At 43.7% G+C, this 24,520-nt stretch overlaps 2 protein-coding genes across 5 annotated transcripts in view; one reads left to right on the top strand and one right to left on the bottom strand.

The window, feature by feature from the left end:
- Nucleotides 1-21: 21 nt before the first annotated feature.
- On the bottom strand, nucleotides 22-20,471 carry si:ch211-243j20.2 (uridine-cytidine kinase-like 1). 4 transcript variants are annotated; one of them, XM_062550622.1, is made up of 15 exons: nucleotides 20,333-20,471; nucleotides 18,939-19,144; nucleotides 17,794-17,900; nucleotides 16,817-16,987; nucleotides 14,357-14,428; nucleotides 11,590-11,779; nucleotides 11,283-11,344; nucleotides 8,515-8,531; nucleotides 5,827-5,925; nucleotides 5,160-5,253; nucleotides 4,757-4,819; nucleotides 4,362-4,484; nucleotides 2,529-2,636; nucleotides 2,150-2,306; nucleotides 22-188 (listed from the first exon to the last, which is right to left on the bottom strand). In XM_062550622.1, exons 1-15 carry the CDS (start codon nucleotides 20,425-20,427, stop codon nucleotides 112-114), a joined length of 1,641 nt encoding a protein of 546 aa, XP_062406606.1. In that variant the 5' UTR covers nucleotides 20,428-20,471; the 3' UTR covers nucleotides 22-111. The 4 variants fall into 4 exon arrangements, with proteins under 4 accessions (XP_062406606.1, XP_062406605.1, XP_062406607.1 ...); XM_062550621.1 differs by lacking the exon at nucleotides 8,515-8,531 and adding an exon at nucleotides 7,293-7,312; XM_062550623.1 differs by lacking the exon at nucleotides 8,515-8,531 and adding an exon at nucleotides 7,293-7,312 and having other exon boundaries at nucleotides 20,342-20,471.
- A 1,049-nt stretch (nucleotides 20,472-21,520) lies between these two features.
- The window catches only part of slc30a2 (solute carrier family 30 member 2), an 11,317-nt gene continuing 8,317 nt past the window's right edge, over nucleotides 21,521-24,520 (top strand). The window contains exon 1 of the mRNA XM_062551034.1: nucleotides 21,521-21,594. Coding sequence (XP_062407018.1) covers nucleotides 21,521-21,594 — 74 coding nt within the window. The remainder of the gene's footprint in view (nucleotides 21,595-24,520) is intronic.

The following is a 24,520-nucleotide window of genomic DNA, read 5'->3' as shown; positions in this document are numbered from 1 at the left end:
GGGGGGGGGGGGGGGGGGGGGAAGGGATGTAGGTCAAGGGTCAGGGGAATTGCTGAGTATAGATAAGTGCTCACAGTGTGTGTGCCCCCACCCCACCAGCACCCTCCTCAATCAGCAGTCCATGCCCTCGTCACTCTCATACCAGTCCGAAGGGGCGTCTGTCCCAAAGTAACGGTCCCCGAAATTACCTACAAAAACACAACATTTTGATCTCTATTTAGTAAACAGATTCATACAGCAGTTACTTATAGTAGCTATACCTTCTTACAGCACAATAAAATACTTTATTACACGGCTCTTCATAATGCTGTAGAACAGCGGTGGCCAACCCGCGGCTTGCGAGCCACATGCGGCTCTTTGCCTCCTCTCGTGCGGCTCACGGCTGCTCAACTGATGTTCTCACTTCTCCTCGGACCTAAACGTTTTCCCAAACGTAGCCTTTATTTCCGGTAAATAAAAAATAATTTCAGAATTTGATAGTAGCCTATTGCCAAAAGTAATTATTAATAGTTAACAATAATTGTACCGTCATGATATGGATAGGAATTGGCCAAAACGAAGCAGACGTGTTTATTCTTCAGCCAGGTTTAATGCTACTGTTGCAATCAGGAATACCCTGAAGCTAATCGTAAGTAGAAGGAACACGTGCCATTGAAAAGGACCATTTATCGTTTTGTAGCATAACCCCTCTGGTTAATATGTCAAAGTAATCAAAACAAAAGCACTCTGAGATCGCAAAACTCCGCCTCGCGCATCCTGCTTAACATCTCGCGCGTCCGCTTAACATCTTGCTTAACAAACAGACAAACCCCGATGAAAACATAACCTCATTTGCGGAGGTGATATGTTTCTAGCCTACACATTAGTTTGGTACTTGGTATGCCACAGATTCATAAAGCTTCAAACCTGAACATTTCCTACATACTTTTGCAAGTAGGCTGGTAATGGCTATAGACGTCAGTCACTCGTTTTCTTTTTGTTTATTTTCTTTTTAAAAGTTAACTGAACACTTGACATTGCATTATCAGGTGTTGGAGCATTGCTCATGCCTATAAGTCATTCAGTGAGGGGGGATTTGATGTGTGTCTGATCTTTTTTCATTTTCCAATGATCATTTATCAATGATCATTGAGCATCTGCCAAGTGTCTTACTTTAAATGAAAAACAAAGGAGCTATAACTGTAGGCCTAATGTTGTGCTGTTGTAGTAGGCTATGGACGCCTTTTTTGTTGTGCGGCTCTTTTGACTTTTGTGGATTTTTTTTGGCTCTTCATGCTAGACTGGTTGGCCACCCCTGCTGTAGAAGGCTCCAGTCACTTGAATGGGCCTTCCCAATGCTCGGAGGTCTGATATTTCTCGACAACAGACCGTTGCGAAGTAAAACAGACCGCTATCAAGGAAAATGGGTTTTGTGCTTCTAATTCAAGTCTTTCATTAGCCTGGCTAGTCTTTCATATAAATCTGCAACAAATACATTCCCTTATTGCAATGGAATTTCATTGAAAGTGAAACTCAGGTAGTAAGATGTTGCCATTCAACACCTGAAACTGTCAACTTCTATCTGTGTGGCAAACTATTTATTTTGTTAGCGGAACCACAAAACGGTAGCCAAGTCATTGCTTAAGACACACTGTGTTAAGTTTCTTTTCTCGTTTTAGCAAGTAGCCGTGTAATAAGCGGGATAATGTATAAAACGCTGGTCCTTATCGGGAAATAGGTCCCGACAGGACAAACCGGACGGATGAGGCAGCATTGAAGGGGATTCAAGTCAATAGCCAAGTTCTACCTGTCCCAAGACACGTACTCCATGTCAATTTCACTCAAATCAATCAAATCTCAGTGACAGAAAACCCTGTTAGGTGTCAATCAGATGCATTGGTTGAATCGGTTAAGGACGTGGGGTAATACTTCCATTGACCTTGAACAATAAAAAGGGCCATTTACCTGTACATTAATCAGAGACTAAAAGCTTGCTTTCAGTGGAGCTCTTTATTGGTCCTCTTCTAGTCAAGGATTAAGCTTAATCCACATTAGGGACACAGGCCCCACAGGACAAGTCTACTAATGTCCAACTGTAATAGGAACACATTGGCGTGTAATGCTTGGCTGCAAGTCAGGTCAGACGAAGGGGAGAGGAGTGACCACTCACCAATCCCTGGGATGATGTGGAACTTGTCGTTGACCCTCTTGTCCACCGCCGTGGTGATGATGCGCACCTTGGGGAAGGCGTAGGCCACCGAGTGGACTCCCATCTCGGCCATGAGAAGGGACAGCAGGAAGATCTTGTCCTCCTGGACGTCATGGTCCTGTAGAGAGAGAGAAACAAACAAACAAAAAAACAAAAGGAATTCTTCTCATTCATTTTTCAAAAGTCATACATAAGTTTTCAGACCTGTAGCCAGTCTGTGAGATGTAACTACCACCCACTGTAACTTCTGTCCTCAGATCACTAGAGACTCACACTGGATAAGCACATCTACTAAATAACAAACAAAGTAACCTAACATCCACTTCAAGCGCGCTCTCACCAGAAGCACTCTGACGGCCATCATGGCTGCAGCCCCGGTGGACACAGTGCTGTCCATCAGGATCACGTAGTCCTCCGTGATGTCCTTTGGCAGGCGCAGGTAGTGGAGCTGTAAGGGGGAGAGAAATGACCATAAAGCTACAATAACACTTCACACATACATACTCATCATCCATTTAAGAGAAACTATGCAGGATTGGCGATTTCATCTACGGTTTCGGTTTCGGTTTTCGCTCGTTTTATGCTTGCATATTTCTCTGAAGAGCTTCTCCTACAGCTTTAGCGTAGATAGGGACACTGGGGGCGGGAGGAAATATTACGGTTTTCGATAAAAGTGGTCAGTCAAGCAAAACAATGATTTCTAAGCGATTTTATGACTATGAAAATGTTGCATAGGGTCTCATAGTTACTTGGACCACAGCTTGACTGTATTGCCCGTTATGCTTCTGCTTCTCAATGTGACCTCATTACTATCTCGGAAGTCCATTATTTACTGCTACTGGGCCACTGGGTCATCAATAATCCCCATACTTAATGTTAGACAATTAATTGCTTGAGTTAATGGCTTGTTTTATTTTTGTGCTGATTGACTATTGAAGGAGTCTTGTATATAAATCAAACATCTCAAGAGGCCAAACAAATATAAAAAATTCTGCATCTGACATGCATCATTGACAGCAAAGTTAATGGTTAAACGTAAAACATTGCACAAACTAAAATGAATTCTTTAGTGCAACAGCATATCAAAAATCTTCTCACACAATATCCAGGATTTTGACTGTTGCAAAGTATTGGTATTACAGCTGAACATAGTCAACAGGTAACTGTAGATAAATGGTAACAGGTAAATGGCTTGGACTGAGGACAAAAAGGGCTGATATGGCAAAGATAAGAAAATGCATGGGACAGGTGTTTTATGGTGTGTGTGTGTGTGTGTGTGTGTGTGTGTGTGTGTGGGCATGAAAGAGTGTGTAACTGAGTGTGAACATGTGTGTGAAAGTGCATAATTGGGTGTGTGGGGTGCAGCATAGATCAGTGGGCAGCAGACAGCGTGTGTGTTCTAGTTTGTTTATGTGTGCTGGCGCTGTGGGATAAATCAGACGTGCGCCCTTCTCAAGGACGACAACACAAGGACACGTGTAAAGCCTTCACTCATACAGTACATCAGCTCTAAGCTAACAAAAGAGCAAGACACTAGAGGAAGAGCTCATGGACACTGTGCCACAGTTCACAGTACACACATCTTGTTTGACAGCACTGACGTCAAGCTCAACTACTACACGACAACTACAATCAGACACGCTGACCAGGGTGGAATTTCAACTACAGTACGTGCTAAGTGACTATTTATGTTAACCCTTAAGAGTGTACCGTCACACCGGTGTGTTTGGAATGTTGGAAAATTAACATTCTAAAGAATGTCTGGGTTCATTGAATTCTACATAGAATTTTAGAACGTTGAATTGTTGCGGAATGGAATCTTGTGTTAGAATGTTCAAAACCCACCCTTTTAAAGCAACTGGCACGCCTCCTAAAAGAAGAGCCGTTGGACTATGTTTTGTGTTATGTTTGTTGGGTGACAGAACTCCTAGGTTCGTGCACTTGGAGGAATTTCATTACTTATAAACGCTTTTATAAATGAACTTCAGGTTCTTCTATTAGGAAGTTTATCACCTCCTCTGGGTTAGGTTGCCCAGGTCTGTCACTGGACTACATACATGAAATGGCCCCCAGCACCCTCTGGTTGAGAGGGTCAACAATGAGGATTAAGGAAGAAATCAACACAACAGAAACCATTCCTCCTTGGTGTTCTAAAGTCAGTGTGTTGCAATACCTCTGGTTCTCCAGTGTCGTGATTGGTCTGGATGAGGATCTTCCCCAGACGGATGTCCTTACAGACGGCCATCAGGGCCTGCTCCATGGTCTCGCCCGCTCGCAAGATGGACACGCCACTGATCTACACACACACACACACACACACAAACAGTCAGCATTACCTGCATATAGTGGTTCCTTACTTTTCTAACGTCTAGCCGTCCAAACCACACAACCCCAAAGACACACATGCCTAATCATAAAACATTGTTTACTACTGGTCCAAAACACAGAGCCCATATTTAAAAGTGCACGATTAAGTTGGATTCTCATCAATAAACTGACTACAGACCCTTACTACGGGGGCTGTGCTACCAACACTGGCAAAGAACGTTTCCAGAGAACCCAACATACCCGTTTCCCACTGAGCCTCTTGCCCTCATAGATGGCCCCTTGAGGCGTCTCCACGGAAACAGGCTGCACGGGACAGAGAAAACATGTTAGCAAAACCTTGACTCATGAACAAAAACAAACCTTCAACATGATAAGCTTCAACCACCTTCAACCACTGTTTAAATCCCAGACTTTTAACATCCCATTTACATCTCTGGCCATTCTAAATCACTGCCCTTCCCCTTCAATAGACCAGCCTCCCATTGCTTCTATCTAAAACCCATTAAGTCTGACGCAGCCTCAATATAAAGACATCTTCCAGATAGCCATGGCTTCCCTATTGACAGTACCGTACAGCGTACAGCGGAGTAGCTCTACAGTGTAGTGGAGGTCAGTGGGCTGAGTGACGAGCCGCAGGACTCACCTTGAGGGGCAGAAAGGAGAGAGCCCTCTCAATCAGCAGCCTCATTAATCGCTTGGAATAGAAAATGAATTCATCGCGGTTCGTGTCCTTATTCCTACGAGGGGACAGAGGAGGGGGGGGGGTGTTAAAGAACAGACAGGTGATTTACCTTCGCAGGAGGAAGGGAGTGGCAGCTTTGTGGGGGATCATTTTCAGCCTCTGTGAGGGGTCAGATGAGGACGCTGCAGGGGGGGCAGTGGCTGGAAGTGGCCAGACTGTCGGACTCCTACCAGCGGTCATTCATCTCTCATGCTCCTTTTCTTATGCTCTAGTCTACACAAAATCCTCCACATGGTGCATCCTTTGATACATGTTAAGCTAGTGAACACGTGTGGCATGAGGTATGTGTAAATGGTGTAAGTTAACAATGAGCATCCAGCATCACAGTTGTTCTTCTTTAAAGGAACACTTCACCGTTTTTTCAAAACGGTTGCGCCGCGCGCCAGAGCCAGTGAGTGCATGCATTGAAACGTGAGAGGTATGTATCAACTCCTCTTAATTAGGGGAATAACATAGTTTAATATGAAAAAACGGTGAAGTGTTCCTGTAACATCCATCCAGCCCACTGATCTATAAAAGAACCCTATTCCCTAAAGGCCGAGGTGTGCCGAGGCGTGGGGGACTGTACCTGATGATGGTGTGCATGCCGCGGACCTGTGGTGTGCTCTCCAGGACCGTGAGGGTCTTGGGCAGCGGCTGGCCCTGATGTGCTGTGGCCAGCGCTGACCTGTCAGCAGACACGATAGGGGAGGGAGGGAGGTCAGTTGGTCATGAGACGCAAGAAATGTACCTTTTTTTTTTTTTTTTTTACAACAAAACGCAAACTTGTAACATAAGGGCAAAGGGAGGAAGAGTGAACCCCCAAAAGGGTTAACTTTTCCTCCTCCTCTTCCTTTTCATCATGGTGTCGTTTTGGCATTTAACATGTTAGGGTGTCAGTGACAAAGTCAGGAGACACTGCAGGGTGTTACTCCACAAGAGCTGACAAAAGCGATGTGCCACACTATGGTTATAGACCACCACACGTTTAGAGTCAAACCATCATAGGTGATGTTTTTATGCAGCACAAACAAGTCAATTGTGACTAAACTTCAACAAATAGATTATTTGAATGTAGAATGTCTATGTCCCTTCCAAAACACACAATCATATGAATGACTAATGTATTAGAAATGCTTTGTCTTGGTCATGCATTACACATTGTTGATGCCAGCACTCAAACACACTCTAGACTACTCCCTTTAGTTTTGATACCATGTGGTGGTTTCATGGGCCTACAATAAATACAACCCATCAAACAGGGGGTCTATATTATATTTATATATACAGAGGGAGGAACAAGGAGAGAGAGACAGAAGGACAGGGATAAGGATATAGAGAAAGGTAGCAGACAAAAAGTCAAGATGAAGGGTGGAGAGAGGAAAAGAGGAAGATTGAGGAAGGAAGAGGAGAGAGAAAAATAAAGAGAAAATGAGAGTGAAAAGAGAGTACATATCAGAGGTGGAGAGTGCCTGAGTGAGTGAGTGGGAGAGAAAGAGAGAGAGAGAGAGAGAGAGAGAGAGAGAGAGAGAGAGAGAGAGAGAGAGAGAGAGAGAGAGAGAGAGAGAGAGAGAGAGAGAGAGAGAGAGATTATAGACAGCCATAATCATATACTCCTGGACTTGTGAGTTGTAGGCAAAGCTCAAAATAAAATGGAGTGAGGCATGGGTGCTGTAGAAAACATAAATCGTACAGGTTTTCCATGTCGTCTATCAATCTGATTTTACAGTTCAACTAATTGGTGGCATAGAGCCCTCTTGGACAAGTCGAAATCAGTCAAATAGGAGTTCAAAAGTTAGCTATTTTCTTCTCTGCAATAATCAAATCCTGGAGTATTTCAGTGTGAGATACGCCCGTGAGACCACCAATACATATCTGGCACCAAAATGTGCCACACCCTAATTGGATAAAAATAACAGTTAGTAACTAAAAAACATTAAAAACATTAAAAACATTCTCATTAGATTAACAATGTAGGAACTTCACACATAGGTGAACTTTGTTAAATAAGGTAAGGGAGGTCACAACAAGAAAGATGCAGGAATTGATTCTCACATATCCCCACGCTGCTTCCTCTGGAGATGATGACACATATTGACGTACATAGGGGAGGACAAGAGACAGAAAACAGGAGACAGAAAGAGACAGACACAGAAAGTAGGCAGAGCGAGAGAAAGAGAGAGAGAGAGAGGGATGGGAGAGAGAAAAGAGAAACAACAAGAGGGAAAAAGAACGTCCCAAATTAGAGCTCAGTCACTGGGTTGTGGCACCGAGTCTGTCGCCGCACTGAGAGGGGGACCCCCCCCCACCCCAAGAGCCAAGGGGAGACCCCCTCTCATTTTGGGGTGTAGGGATGCTTTCAGAGAGGAGGGGGTGCTTGATTCAGACCAGTGGTGGAGCAACAGAATTTGGAGCTAAAGCTTCATCACATGATTAACTAAAAAAAAATGATTTACAGGCAGTTTCCTGTATATGGATTACGCCTAGTACCAGATTAAGAGTATTTTCTTTTAGTCCAGGACTAGACTTAATCCATCAATGGGAAACTGGCCAGGTTATCTGTGAAGGAATTCAGCTGTGGAGATTATAAATATACCTAGTTGCAGCAGAGTGCAATGACTGCTGCTGCCTGTTAACCAAGTGAAGATGTTCAGATTAGCCACCAGTCTCTGAAATACATATCCACCCCTCCTTCATGTTAGCGCCAGCTGTCAAACAACTGTATCTTCAGGAGAGACAAATGGATCACCGTGTTCTGGCCCACTAAGACTTTCCCCCCCATACTGTAGCTCCCCCCACTCGCCCAACCTGGCAGGTCTTTTCGAAGTTAATCATAAATTCAGTCCTGATCGCTCAGTAACGAGGCGATAACAAACTCATCATGGCTGCCGAGGCCATAATCGTTAAATGCTCTCTCGGCAACAGAGCTCCGTCTATTCCACCCCATCCGCCCAACGGGGAGCTCTCTTAGCCGAGGGGACCAGACAGGGCACGTGTCCTTTTTGTCTCTCCTGCTCAGGACTACGTTTCCCATTAGCCTTGCTGAACAACCACTGTGGTAGCTACGTGAAAGGGTTAAAAAAAAAAATAATTAAAAAAAGGACAGATTTATTGTCACTGTTTATCATTCGATGGCAGTAGTCAGAGTGCTTAACGATGGGAAACGCACCCGAGTCTGAAGTTTAAGGGCAGCAAGAAAGAAGGCAATGGAGGAGGGGCAGAGGGAAGTGGAAGAGGGGGAGAAGAGATGACGAGGGAGGAAAGGTGGACGCCATACCTCACGGTGCTTTCACGCTGAGATGTTTAAGAGTGCGTTCGGTCGAGTGTGGGAGGGGAGGGGGGGGGATTTAGCAAGCGGTTCGTTACGAAGGGTACACGCAGGGGTGGGGTGGGGTTGGGGTGGGAGAGAAAATAAAAACAACAATAAAAAACAGAACTCATGAAAATGGGGTGCAGAGTGAACCCGAGTCTTAATCAAACGAGTCATTCAGTTAGAACACACCCCCACTCCCCACTCCCCGATAATGATAAAGATAATGCAGTGCAATGCAAAACTTCTGGACAACGGGAGAATGAACCTATCCAACATGAACTTCTACAGTATGTGGCTCTAAGTTAGCTAAATAAAGTGGATTGGTATTTAGCTGACACCTTTATTCAAAGAATAGAATAGAATAGAATATATACGTTTTTGATCCCGTGAGGGAAATTAGTTTCTCTGCATTTAACCCAATTTAACCGAATTTAACTGAACACACACAGCACACAGTGAACACACAGTGAGGTGAATCACACATTAACCCGGAGCAGTGAGCTGCCTGCCCAACCAGCGGCGTTCGGGGAGCAGTGAGGGGTTAGGTGCCTTGCTCAAGGGCACTTCAGCCGTGGACTGGTCGGGGATCGAACCGGCAACCCTCCGGTCACAAGCCCGAAACCCTAACCAGTAGGCCACGGCTGCCCCAAAGCGACACAGGCTCCCAATGGTGGGTTTAGGAATCAGGAATAATTAGGTAGTGGGATTATTACTGCTCCACCACACCCTCTAAATACAATACTGCCCATGATGCTGATGCTGCCCACATATCAGAAGACTTTGACCAGCTTTGGGAAAGATTCTCCAAAGATTGGAGTCTTTTAACTAACGTCCCTAATTCAAGCAGTACTCAAAAGACTTCAATCGTTCAAGAATCTTTCCCAAATCCTGTCAAAGTCTTCTGGAGTAAGGATGGCTTACGCAGACAGACGCTTAATCACAATGTCAACATGTCTTGATTAAATGCATGGGATAGACAGCAACACATTGACTCTGCTCTGATCAAACTGACACATGGTGTATATTATGAAAATATACTAATACAAATCTCAAACTTATTTTGCACGATAGTGAGTGCACAATATCCGTTTCCATAGTGTTTCTCTAGCTCTTTTTGGCAAAGTCGCACTGATCGATGCTAACTGTTATTTAGTCACAAAGCCTGGAAGGTCACTGGCCCTTGCAGAGTAGAGTCCACGGACAATGGCGCGGGATGATGAAGGACTCACGACTGAGTATAAATTCTACCGTGGTTTCTGCATTGGGGGCGAAACCCTGTCTTTGGAAGCGGCGAGCGGCCCGCGAGCCGGTGGTCACGAGGCTCTGCAGTGGTGCTTTATGACATCTTCCTCTCCGTCGGCAGAGGGCCACGCTTCATTAGCCGTAATCAGTCACCTCCTCCCCCCAGCGTGATGGATCCCGAGAGGAGCATCGCTCACGCTGCATTCTCTGGCTTTTTCTATCTTTCTTTTGCCATTTTCCTTCTCTCCCTTTCTCTCTCTCTCTCTCTCTCTGTCTCTCGTGAGAGATAATTCATGACTTGATACACACCGTCAAGCAAGGAATGGGACTTCATTCCGGAAGCATCTTTAATGCCTGGCTTTTCTCAAGGACGAAGAGCATTTGTTAATGTGCATGCCTGGTGCCCACACATATTAATGTGTAAATGGGGGTTTATGGAGGAGTGAGAGGAGAGCCCACACTATGGAAAAGCTAAAGATGGTGAACCGCATCCAGACAGCACTTACACAGGCCCTGCATTCCCCTTCTCCTACGTGAGCCCGGACAGTGATTAAACGCAACAGGAACCGGTCCTTTTCATGAAGGTCCCTGGTGGAGACGTTCCATCTTGTCTTTAACTAAGAGCTACAGCCCGTCGCGTTAACGCTAGGCCCCCCTGTGATGGATGGCAGACGAGGGCTAAGGCCATAAAACGAAGCGGCCGTTCCAGCGACCACAGCGCAGAGGGGTGCTGATGACAGCCTGAGCCTATAGCGAAGAACAGCCGGAGCAGGAACCAGGAGTATAAGGCACCGCGGATGAGACACAGTTGCCTGCTCCTCTCTATAGGCCTCTGGTCGTAATAGTTTTTTGTTCTTATGATCATTGCTTTGTACCATCTGCTAACTTGTGGCTCCACTAGACATCAGCCCACTGGTAAACCCTGCGTGTGTGTGTGTGTGTGTGTGTGTGCGCACGGTGTGTCACTGTACTGTCGATGAGGAACACAGGCCACTAGGGGGAGCCTATACATCAACGATTCCGATCACAGCCAGCGAAGGTGATGTTAAATGTAAACATCTTTGCACTCATTGGCATAGTTGTTAAAGAAAACAAAAATTTTTCAGTAGCAATGACATAAACAGCAGAGATGTTGACATTTCCAGCATAGTTCTTGGGCAAATTGAGGCAAACTTTTTGCCACCGCAACTAAACTGATCCAGTGAAATATATGACATTAGCTATGATCTACCAATCATCATAAAAAGCATAATAATACATCTGCCCATAATTCACAAGGTATTAATTTGAGAGTTGATTATTATATTATATCACATCATACTATGATATGACATGGGTTGCATGAAAAACAAAATAAAAATAACTTTAAAAAACATGCATAACGCAAATACCCGGGAGGTTACATTTGGGCATCAACACTTGATGATGTTATTGTAAAAAAAACACACCACAGAGAAAGAAGGACAGAGAAAGAAATGTGGGTGACGTACCTTTTCCAGCTGACTGTGTACATGCTGCACGATCAGATCTAGAGCAACAAAGTTCTCGCCCCCTGCGGCAGACAACATCATACATCCTGTGAGTGCTTTGGCCATTCAATCCACAGACTTGACTTAAAGTGAGACATTTAATCAAAATGTCAACATGTCTTGATTAAATGCATGAGATAGACAGCAACACATTGAATATAGAATGCACAGAATAATTGTCTTCTAAGACTTTCACAGAGAAATATGTGTGTTAAAATTGGTCCTAAGGAAGGTGTGCAAAAAAACATAGCAAACGACTCTAGCGTACCCCTGGGGACGACGATGTCTGCCACCTGAACAGAGGGCTCGATGTATTGCTCAAACGCCGGCTTCACAAACTTATTGTATTGCTTGATGACGCCCGTGATGTCACGACCCCGCTCGGATATGTCCCTCTTGAGACGCCGTACCAGGCGAATGTCTGAATCCGTGTCAACAAACACCTTCATGTCTAGCGTCTATTTGAGGGAGACACGGGGGGAAAGAAGTGTGTGGGGGGGAGGGGGGGGGGGGGGGTCATCAAATGTATTTTTGACAAGACACTCACAGTCCACAGTGTTCTGTTTTGCAATGAGGCTAATACTGCAACAAATGATCTGTGTTTGCCAATCAGTACAACGTTTCAATTGATTCAGACAGCACAAAATCATTCTGGGTTTTTCTGAGAAACACAATGCTTAATTTAACATCGATTTTAGCTTTCAGATACACCACACGTTTCTATGTATGCTGCATTTAGGCCTAAATCTATTGTCAGCTGTGTTGGATCAGAACTACACATGCAGGGGAGGGGAACAGTTCAATTCATTCACCTCAGCAGAAAGTAAGAATCGATGTCTGCAATGTTACACTGAATAAGGGAAAAAAATGCAACAACCCCAAATGGTGTATAGATGGCAACGACACAGACTGAAGTGTAAATCAAGGACACAACGAGACAGCCAAAACTCACTAAATCAGAATGTAAGTCACACACGCACACACACAAACAGCAGCGCAAGCACACCTATCAGCTTGAGAGAGGGCCAAGGATGAAGTGTGTGCTGTGCACCATGGGGGAAAAAAAAGGGTTCACATAAAAAGGGCCCCGAGTACTACCAGTACAGAGGCCATGGCAGTCCATCATGCTGTAACGCTAGGCCCCTTTCCACCCATCACCTCAGCCTCACATATCTCCCCATTTAGACGGTTTTCAAAGCGGGGATGACCCCAACACACCCCCTCTCACCAGCCATCTCCATTCTACAGCTGCCATACCAGTTAGAGATAAGAATGCTGCCGGCCCGGCAGTGAAATATCTGTTTGTGTACATATTCTGAGCCAGCACTGGTGGAGGTCGTATCCAAAAAAGGTACTTATGGAAAATGGTGAGCAACGTTTGGCAGTAAAGAGGCCCAGGAGAGCTGGTTCCTGGGGTGGGGGGGTAGGGTGTTCCTGTTGACAGACAAGCCAGATAGGGAAAACACAAAACACTGTGCATAATTCTTAAGATGTCCCTCAAGTCATCCCGAACAAAAAAAAAGGTTTGGGTGATGAATCACTTCTAAACAGAGCGGCTTTTGCTGAGGCTCGTACAATTACTCGCTTTTTAAATTTGTATGGATCTCTGAAAACGCTTAGGCTCTGAACGATCGATGCACACAAAAGAGCCAGTCGAGTATTGCTGTGGATGAACGGGGGGGAAAGCTCTTGTTAAGACCAGAAGCAAAGAAGGCAAAAAAAGAAAACTCTTGACTTTTGACTCATGATTAAGTGTCTCACTGATTTACAAGCCCAGAGATTCCTTGGGCCAATAATGATAAATCGAGAAGATCATCTCTTTTTGTTTTTTTTTTCTTGGTGGTAACACAGTACCACAACACTCATATTTTACTTTCAATGGCTGTCAAGAGCAAGAATTATATCATTAAGTGGGAGAAAGGGGTTGACTTAATTGAGAATAACAACCATGTTGAAAAGTTAAATTATTTGTATACAAATGAAGTTGCTTTCAACTGAATATTACAGTACTAGAGTAACCAAATTACAAAAACAGTTCATCCCACTGCAAAGAATAGATTTCTTATTCTTATCCTTTCTAAATATCCTTTCATTATATTTCATACTATATTTATATTAATATTACATTGGCATCATGTTTCGATTGTGTGGTGCTTTGATTATGTTTACAAAGCCAATAATAATAAAAAAAAATACTAGGAGTTATATCAGCAAATTCCAGCAGCATCACATTAATTATGATGCGGTCGAATCATATCCTGGAACTCATGACTGAATGGAACAGTCAGATTAAATCGAGCTGGTGATTCCCACTCCACCACCATAGGTTGTTGCGGAGCCGACACGCAAATCAGACCGAGAGCAAATCATTTCCTGCCGGTTCCTCCAGTGCAGCAACGTGGGTCCATTCATCAGAGCTGCTGCCATCTCCGCTGACTGGCAGGCTCATTAATCAACCACAGAGCTGTTGCTTCTGCTCGGGCAGCAATGGCGCCACTCGATGGAGGGCGCTAGCGCCTGCATTCACTCACTCGTCTCTTCCTTGAAAACGAGCGCTAGCTCCGTCCTTCCCTCCCTCTCCTTTTCTCTCTCTCACACCAGAGCTACACCAGACGCATAACTGAAGCGTTCCGTTCGCGACACGTATGTTGCAGCCGGACGCAGCAGTTAATTATCACTGTAGTCAATGGAAGTAGCTATACCAGACGCAACAGTGGCGCGTACATTCGAAAAAAATTTACCCATCTTCTAAAATGGATTTTACGCGTCGCGAACAGAAGACTTCAGTTACGCGTCTGGTGTAGCTCCCCTGTCATTCTCTCTGTGGCTTCTCTTTCCACCCCTTTTGTGTACCTGCACCTGCACACTCCACTGCTTCGGTTCCGTGGTAATCCTCTCCCACTCCTAACTCTTTTCAACACCACCTGTGTGACACGCATATCTCCTGTTCTCCATCCTGGATTCCAACCCCACCCTTCTGGGAACATGATGGGAATGATAACAATGTTTGACAGACAAACGGAACGTGTTCTTACCTTCAACAGCTCCTTGTTGGCAAACGCTAGGATCCCTTCAAATATGACAACATTGGCCCCATACACATTTTTCTGGAAAACATAAATTAAGCACATTACATAATTCAGCCCATAAACCAAAATCAGAACGGGACTTTCCTCCTGCATAATGTCAGTGTTGTGTCGAAATACACTGAAACATCCTATCTAGGCCTAATGGGCCAGTGCCTTCTAAAAAGGTCACCAACCATTGTAAAAAAAACTTCACGTTTGAGTGGTCGTCATGTTATCCTACCTTACATTATATCATTGCATATCAGTGGATAATGATGGGACTCTGCTAATCACTGATCAATTCAAGAGTTTCTTATTTTTAATCGCAGATGAAACGTCAATATGTTATTGAAGTTACAGACAGTATATGAAGTATAGAAAACCAGTGCATAATAAAAAATATAAAACAACATTTTTTATTAGTTTGTTTATTTATTTAGAATGGTAGGACATCAAAGTAGGGTAATTCAATGGAACACTGGTCTGCACCAGGCTGCCATTTACAGGCAAACCTACTGCCAAAACCTGAGGCCAAGGGAGACACTGGGATACTGGGGCACGACTTGGAAGCAATTTCTGAGGGCATAGAATTCCTAGAAGTCGTCTCCACACCCAACACTCCTTCGTGCCAGGACATGTTTACAACAAAGCCCAGACTTAATCTTTGCCATCTCTTCTGGCTGCTGAGAGTGTCTCTCTCTTTCTCTCTCTCTCGGTCTCTCTCTCTCTCTGATTTACAGAGCTAATCGAGGCAATGTGCTCAGTGTAATTACCCTACTACACGGCTATCTGCCAGCAGGATAATGTGATTCTCCTTCCTCTACCCCCCCCCCCCCCCTACCCCTACACCCCCCCCCCCCCCCCACACACACACACACACACTTGAGATTCTTCAGATGAGCCTTGCTAGACTGCAACTGTCATGACTGAGGGAGAAGATGTGGTGGGCCGAGCCGATGGTGCCAAGCTTCATAGGTAAGGTGAAACGAGTAAGAATGCCGAAGGCCGACTCCAACGAGATGACAATGCGCCATATATGGCCACTCTCTGTCACGCTCCTGTTTCTTTTCCTGGTGCTGCGGAAGCGTGACTTTAATGGCGTCACGATGCCATTAAAGCAGAGAAGAGGGGGAAAGAGGACCGTCAATGGGCAGTTCATCTTCCAATCGATCCCTCGGAAACGAGGGGCCGGGCACACAAAAGGCTGCATCAGAGCGGCTGACACCGGTCCCTTCCAGTCGATTCCGCCCCATTTCGTCACCTAACACGCTTCCTAGAACTCTAACCGACTTCTAAGAGGCTGCAGTTGGTTGCCGTGAAGGTGACCCCTGCGTTTCTGCTAGCTATGGGGTACAGATGACCGGTCACTCTTCTTGATCATCAGGGGGTGATTAAAATCGAAGCACTTCCACAACCATAAACATTTGCCTGGGGACCACAGAAGCCACTGGCTAAGATTATAGTGGCTCACAGGTAGAGTAGAGAGGGATAATTGCATTCGCTGCACCTGGAAAACAATCGTAAAAACGAAACTATCCCCGTGCCAACACCTTAAATTTAGAGTCTCAAAAAGAAAACGGCTTTGGTCCTCTCAGCCATGAAATTGCATTGAGATGCGATAGCATAAAAGCAACGACAGAATCGTTTTTCATGCATGCGTCTGACCGCCTTTTCCCGTCACAATCACAGGTCTGGGACCACAATATGTCTTATTACTTTCCACTTAATGATTACGATTCATAATTCATTGGAAACAGAAAATTGCCCCAAATGTTCCAAGAAGTTGGAAACTCAGCCTTGAATACATAATGGGCCCTAATTTAAATGGCTGGCAAAGTGTGAAGTCTAAAGTCTAACAAAAGCCAATTTGATATTTTAATACGAGCAAGATCCTAAGCACAAACACCAGTGGGTCAAGTCTTAACTCATGCATGCCACTTTGCACCTTACTCTGACTTATTAATTAGGGCCCCATGTCTACAATACATCATTCTTACCCATATGGAGGAATTCCTCTAGTATGGTTTTCACCATACTAAACTCAATCCTTAAAAATTAGTCTGGCGAGGCTGCGCTTTGTTTCTACTGCACTTCGCATAGCTTAAGTTTCGGTTTCGGCGCGTCACCGGCCAATGGCGTGCCAAGACTAGAGTATGGCCATTTCTGATTGGAGCCAAAGATTCCGGCAGTAAACAGCGAAAATAGATTTGTATCCAGCCTGAGCTGCCGGGCGAAATTCAAATTTCCCGGAAGTTCAGGCAGGGTTCAACCAGCCTAAGGAATTCCATCAGAACCGGACAAATCAAAATAATTACATGAGGACTATTTCAAACACGACTAGAGGCACATAAAAACACCTGCATTACCCCCACACCCAATCCAATTTGGCAATCCGCCAAACCCGACGAGAAAACTCCTGGCTCTTACCCACTCCTTCCGACGGCTGTGGCTGTTGAAGTCGTACACGGGCACCTTGACGCTTTTGCCCTTCTTCAGCTTCTTCAGCACGTTCACGAGCAGCTCAAAGTCGAAGGCGTCCGGGTGGTCAAAGTTGTACTCGTTCCTGGCCGCCAGCTCCTGTTCCTCTTTGGACAACACCTGCAGTGAACGGCCCAAACAAACAAAACAATAAGCGTTTATGAAGCTCACTAGCCCAAAGCATGGACAGAAAAAAAAGACATCAACTTAGCAACCGAGCTAAGAACACTTTACTTACAAACACGTGTTGAATAAAACAGATGGATGATGGGTGAATGAGCCATTGATCTGCTAATCACTGCGAGGTTCGCCAATTAAATAGTGAAATGGGGATTAATGGCAGGCAAAATCGAGGTGCAGGACGGCGCCAGGGGCACCCTGGCTGGCACACTGTGTGGCTCCGCTCCGCTCCACTGCCCACACATCGTGCCCGTAGTTCTAATTTTAAGACAGCCCAACCACATCACTAACACGATGTAATGGATAAGAGAATGCGATTTGTGACAAGGATTTGTGTTTGATCAAGTGCCTAACCACACACCTGGCAGAACGCACTTTCTTCAGTGTGATGCTTATAGCCAGAGGTGTAGACTCAAGTCACATGATGATTTTGACACACACACACAGCACACACACACACACACACACACTGGGACATAGCATTGCCAGTTAGGAAACTCATTGGTACATGGTAAAATGGCACCTAATCCCAAGTTGTTGTCTGATAAGTGCAGAACTCCAGAGGCTTAGCATGCGTCCACTCCAAATTCTGTTCCACCTACCTGCCCAGGTACTATGAGCGGAAACTATTATGTTTGCAATTTGCTATAACCTGGCATAATAAATCTCTCCCTGTTTTGTTATGTTATTTTGTGCACAGTCATTTGCATGTGATTATCTTCTGTCGTAGGCAATCATGAGTTTACCTTGTAGAATGAGTCCATGGACAGCAAGACTACCCAGGGTACATCCAGTGCTTCAATGATCTTATTGGCCACAGTGGTTTTCCCTGAGGCACTGCCTCCACACAGACCTGCAACAACAACAGAGCACCACACTCATTCACAGGCACATGCTGCATTTAAAACCACACAAGCATACACATCCATAAGGGAATTCTGGTTAAAAGCGATTTAAGTTTATCAAACAAGTTGCCTGAACAGACGACATGTTATCAAAGCACAAACTAAAATCCCTGCCTAGTGATGTAACCTTAAAGCCCCTTTTATAAACCCTGTGAGGTACGCTGTGTTTTCGTTTGCCCTATTCCTCACTGATTTTCCTGCCGTCTCCTCTCTTCGAGCTGGTTGTCCGCTCGAACGGATATAGTCCTGCCTCCTGCAGACTGAAGAAGTCAGCAGTCTCAGACAGAGGAGTCTCTCTGGTCTTTTTCCGCCCTTTTTGTTTTTTTAAAAGGAACATTCGACCCAGGAACAGCAGAGTGTGAAATTGTAAACCCATCAGCTGGACACAGCAGAGGCATCACACAGAATACTAATGACTGCGGGGGCTAGCGCCGTGGACACACCTCTGCCAATCAGCGACGCAGCCAAGCCACTCGTCCAAGCATGACGCTCTCTCGCTCGTCTGATCTCAAGGCTCCTTATTTCCCTTTCCTGTCTGTCCCTCTCTCCTTCTCTTCTATGGTAGAAACAATGCCTAGACTGGAGAACACCTTGCATTGTATAATTTGACTCTTTACGTGTATTGCTTCAAAAGGGAAGTAATAAGTAATAACAGACTAAATGTTAAATCTAACTAAATCTCTGAGCAGGGAACTGCTGATACCTCCAGGGTACTACCATACCATATCAACTCAAATCTTAGGGTTCTTCACTCCTCTTCTTGTGCCTGCAATGTTAACTTAGTGATAAGCTGAATGATGGCTCAGCTCCAAGTTGAGTTCAAGCTGGGCTCCGTAAAGTGCTATGAAGCATACATTATGTTATGGCACTACATAAACTAAACTGAATTGAATTTCAGGCAAGTCAGTTTTATTTATATAACGCTTTTCCAAGGGTTTTAACTGAATGATGGGACTAATTACTGAAACATGCTTTTGTGGACTGACCAATGACAAATGCCTCCTTGAAGGTGGTCCCAGTGACATTGTACCAGGGTGGACGGCCTGCCGTGTAAATGGTCCTCTTGTTAGTCCGCAGAAGAGGTGGTTCAGTTTTGCTCTGACTCGTGGCTCGCTTCTGTGGGGACAGTGAGGGCGTCGGGGGGCATCTGTGCTTCGACAGACCGTCCATGGAATCATCTCCACTACCACTGCTGCAGGATATAAGAGATCAATGACAAGAGGTATGAGACATTGCTTCTGAACCTATGCAAGTTTACGTATATGCCATATTATGATGATAAGTATAGTACATTCCCCCTTAGCCATCAGACATGCCATGTCAACTCACTGTATACCCACTTTGAACTGAGCAGTTTGGTTACTGAGGACTGTCCAGTGGGCAGTGATGAGAGGATCCATGTGTTTAAGGATCGCCTCATGAACAAGTATCTACCCACCATTTTTTTTTATTAATATCAGTGCGGGATGAGGGAAAAGGTTTGATTTCTCATAACCCCCTTCCAGGAAACCACACAATGGCTCAGCCAACAGAGGATACTCGTTTGAGTAAGGCCGTCATCACTTGGGAGTAGGATACGGAATGACGAAATATTGATAGCCCCATCAGCTACAGCTAGCCTGCAAAGCCTGCAACGTCGTCACCTCAAAGGCCACAGGGCCTCCTGGTTTCTATAGAGTGATGTTAGTCAGTGTAAACCGCAAGTAAAGTATTGGATAGATATCGTTTGCTATTCAGCTTTAAACGTTGTTTCTGTGACAGTCAAAATGGTCAATGCATACAAATAAAACACTTATCCCCATCAATGGCAATTGCAGCCATTGTAGATTAAAGTACCGTGAAGAATTTTAGCAAGCGAGCAAGCTAGCTAGCTATGGCGGGACTCGAGTGAATCTCGCCTTTTCCAGAGTTTTAATAATCTACGCATAAAAGGCTGGTTTACTCGGCATTGCTGAAAGTAATACGAGAAATCAAATCAGTCCCGTCACATCTACTGACAACGGCAAACTCCTAAAGCTATGCTTCTACTGAGAGACTGGCCACGCGTTATCACGCCACGTAACGTTACACTCACACTAGCCTGTCCACAAGCTTGTACAACATACGCAGGCACTTTCATCAACGTTGGACGAGTTGATATTGTTATAGAACACGTTGTCTATCTACTAACATTACACATAAACGGGAGCTAAGTACTGTAACTTAGATCGATTATCTTTGGTCCAGCCGACTCCTTTAATCCGTCGTATAGCAAGCTAACAAGCTACAGTCGCAACGGGTCCAGCTTTTGAAAAAGCTCATCACATAAACTAAACAAAAGGACGATCATTTAGCCACCATGCATATAACAGTAAATAACAGTTTTGACATAAAAAATTACCTGTCAGACCTAGAAATCGATCGATCTTCTTCTTCCCCCTCCTCCTTTGGTTGCATTTGCTCATCGGCTTGGCTCATTGTCACTGCCACTGCCATGTTTTCATGTCAGACAGCGTGTACACACACACCGACGAGGCGGAAGTACCTTGACGTCATCGAACACGCTTGAGGCGCACAGCTGAGTTTGCTGTTTAACTGGGATATCTGGTAGAATTAATTCTGCAACTGACCATAAGTTTACTAATTGATCTTATCTAGCATGTTGGTGAGAAAACGAACGGCCTATGCTGCATTTAGATTTTGGGAACAATGTAAGATGTAGCCTACAGCTTTATGGTCATGGTTCAGATTCAGATTTAGAAAAATATTTTATTGATTTCTAAAAGTGCTCCTTTCATTGAAGACGATTATGAGCCATTAGTCAGGAGGAGTAATAGGCCTATTCTTTAAGATTACACAGTAGCCCTAGTCTACGTGAGAAGAAGTATGCTAGTTTATTTAGCCGACTTTCACGACAAACATTCTCCTCTCTAAATTAAGTCGCGTCTAGCCTGTTCAAACTAAAAAAGAGCAGACTTGGCACTTTAAAAAATCAATTTCTGATTCTGAATCTGAACCATAAGCATCTAGCTACATCATTCTCAAAATATAAATGCAGCAAAGGACGTTAGTTTTCTCACTGCCAGGCTTGATTAGATCAATTAAACTGATGCAGAATGGTTCCCAGACAACGATTAAAGCGAATAGTTTTTACTGCAATTGCCAAAAAGAAGACATGGACTAGCCTACTTAGCCTAGAGAAAATATTATTTCTATTTGAGATGGGGAAATAGTTTCACTGCGAATTGGTGTCGAGCGCAGCACGTGGAGGTGCGTCACGTCAAAAGCTTGCGAGCTCGTGTGGGCTCGGCAACTCTCATAGCCAGCTGCACCACTTCACACTTCACAGGTAGCCTACGCCTCGCGCTTGCTGCAACGGGACTACTCTTTTCACCCTTCGTTTTTCACTGCATGCTGTTAAAGCCGCAGCGATGAGGAATTTCTTTAAAAACATTTTGCAGGAATGGAACGGAGGGTATTCCGACTGATGAAACAGAGTGTTTTATTATTTATGTCACTGACTTCGAAACTCTGAAGACTGTAGGGTAGAATATCTCCACTGTAGATTTGGGCAATCACGGGTGACACCATGGAAGCTCCGGTGAATTCTGAGAAATCACAGCTTGTAAATGAGAAGAATACCAAAATGTATTCACTAAAAAGGTAGGAGCTTTTTTGTTTTCTTCTGTTTTGTTTTACCTCTTTCATGGTAATTGGCTGCAGGCATGGTAAAAGTAATTGCAGCTATACTGAGACTAATCTGGAATTCACCAGTCTTCTGCAACCATATACAATATTTGATTTATATTTCTTCTTAATACACATAAGCTATTTACAATGCATCGTTTTAAAATAGGCAATGGTGGGCAAATTATTTTGCGTTCATAATAATTTTGGAAGCGCTGGCACTATTTCTCACGTGAAGGATTTCAACCGTAAGATCTGTAGTGTTTCAACGGCAAGGTATAATTTATATAGCCTAATATCAACTTAATCAAACAGATATATTCCTTGTGTCTCTAGAGATTTATATTCTAATTCTACAAGATTCTTTCAGTAACACCATACATAATGTGTCCATCAAAAGACAAGCATCAGTTACAGTGTCCCGAATATCTAGACATGCAAGGCTTTCATTGTTCCTAAAGAAACCTTTCTTAATGCTTCCAACGCACTCATATTAACCAGACGGTGTGTGAAATGTTTTATGTGAATGAACAAATTCATTTTCACGGTTCACTTCATTGTGGACAGTATTTGACGAATGGCCGCAGGGAAGTTGAGGGAGTATAGCCTGCAAACCTATCATCTCCTATTATGGGATACGATGCAGAAAAGAGACCATCCGTTCAGATGCTGAAAAATAAAATGTTAAAACCGCACAATAAATAAAATGCTTCATGTCATAAAATGCTTGGATCAGTTAGCCTAATCTACTCTATGGGTGTTTTTGTGTAGCGTTAAAAATGTTTATTACAAGAACAATGCAAAATCTTGAAATAAGCTAGACCAGCATGTGACAGTTTGCATGAAGCCTAAATATTACCTTTGGTGAACGTCTCAATAGTGCTTTAAAACATACAAATTGACCGATTTCTATACGCATTTCATTAAATAAAAATGTCGGGGTTTTTTTAATGATTAGTAAAAAACAGGGTTCATCAATGTATGTTGATCACAGATAGCAGGAGGATGTGAAGAACTCTCTTCATATGCGCCTCAGACGGAAGTCTATTCCGTTTCAGCACCTTGGACAGGGTCGTCACGTAACTGCGTAGAGTTGATATTCTCGCTGTTGCACTGCAAATTATCTTCTACCTTGTAAAAACAATATTGAATGGCATTTGAAGTAGATTCTTAATTATATTTAGAATTTAAATATATATACAGTATGTTTTAATGTTTCTGTAGGATTGTGACTCGATTCAGTGTTAACTTGCAGGTATCCTGATGTAGACGTTCACCACAAAATATTGAACATGTTTATTTTAATTGTGTGTGGAAAATGCACTGTCTTGGTAGCCTAATGTCACATAATTTAATTGCGTGGTTAATGACCCCGATGCATTTTTAGTCTATTTGTATTCCAGCCTATCACCACCAATCACCGGTTTACTCATGAATATGTATCCTAATAATAATTTGATTATCATTGAGATAATAAGCATGAAAGATTTAGTTTTTTGGTGAGAAAATTATTTTGCAATGTCTGTAGAGAGAGTAGGCTACGGAAAACGCACAAAAGTTTGTTTCATAAGGGTAAAATAGGCTGTTGAAACATTTTCTCTTTTCAACATTGTCTCTTAAACCTTAAAGTGATCTCTTTTCGTCGCATAACGGCAAGTAAAACGAAATGTGGCTAGCTACTCAATTAAAGCGTATTATTAATGCTGTCTTTCATGGGTCATGCTGTTTGGATATGGGAATAGATCTAAAACAATCTGGTAATTACGGGCACATGTGACCTCATTCATTAACATTTTGGTATGGATCGTGTTTCACATAATCACAATAAATGATATAACAATTGTTATTTTATTTACTCAATTGTATTCTTTTATTTGTAGGCTATATTTCACTTACATACTGTAGCCAGGCTGAAAGTAAAAGAGAGTGGAAATGTGGGAAAAGATTAAGAGGAGAAAAAGCAAGTGAAGTTTTGAGTTTGTTTATTAAGCTGGTGAGCTTAATAAACAGTGAGCAGAACATGAAGCCCGTCTCAGCCAGCAGCCACATCTCCTGTGAGATGAATACCACAGATCTGCCTCTGCTCATCCTCATGCGTCCATGGGGAACGCCCCAAAAGGCCACAGCCCACATCTATGTAATCTATAGTCCAGACAAATGATATGTCCCCTTGAGACATGCTGTTAAAGGTGATAGCATGCTTGGTTCATCCCACGTTCCAGCCTGTCATTCATATGAATATCCTTTATACAGATCATCTACCTTGCGCAGAAATTGAACCTCCTAGGCCTTTCAGTCAATGGTTATTTACTGTATGCAATTACATATTATTTACTGTCCATGCTTGCACTGCATACGCTTTAACTTTGTCCACTACACTTTCGTATACGTTGTAACATTTTAATATGCTGTAATAGTCTATGTATTCTGCACTGTTCATAATACACGCCCCGAATTACTACTTTTAATGTGTTCTTTAAGGTTCAGCTGGCTCTTGAGCCAAAGGAATTTAATTCAAGTTATCTGTGTGGTAGCACTTACTGTTACCTGCTGTTCTGTAAAAAATGTAGTTCTGGTTAAGCACTAATTGCATTTTTTTGGCTCTGTACCTGTGCGCAATGACAATTAAATTTGATTTAATTCAAACTAATCTCAGTTATACTCGTCTGTTAAGCGCAGCAATGTTTGTAATGCTTTCATGGCTGCTCAGGTACACTATGCTCTAACAAAATGTTCAGTCATGTTTAATAAGTATACAAGACATGTAAAGGAAACTAGACCTCTCAGACTTTTTGCAAGTGTCTTGTTAAAATGCAGCTTGCTAACACCCATCTGGGGCAGTGCCACACAATCACTGGGCCTCCTCAAGATTGCTGAGCACGGGTTTGTGGCTGTAGGCTAA

Source organism: Sardina pilchardus, chromosome 12, assembly GCF_963854185.1.
Source record: "Sardina pilchardus chromosome 12, fSarPil1.1, whole genome shotgun sequence".
Lineage (NCBI taxonomy): Eukaryota > Metazoa > Chordata > Actinopteri > Clupeiformes > Clupeidae > Sardina > Sardina pilchardus.
This window is presented reverse-complemented; position numbering and strand designations above follow the sequence as displayed.

Coding starts and splice junctions, on each gene's coding strand:
- si:ch211-243j20.2 (XM_062550621.1), bottom strand. CDS start 20,427: ATGGCAGTGGCAGTGACAATGAGCCAAGCCGATGAGCAAATGCAACCA. Junction 11,345..11,589: donor AGACATCGTCGTCCCCAGGG/GTACGCTAGAGT, acceptor TGTCTGCCGCAG/GGGGCGAGAACTTTGTTGCT. Junction 4,485..4,756: donor AGAGGCTCAGTGGGAAACGG/GTATGTTGGGTT, acceptor GTGTGTGTGTAG/ATCAGTGGCGTGTCCATCTT.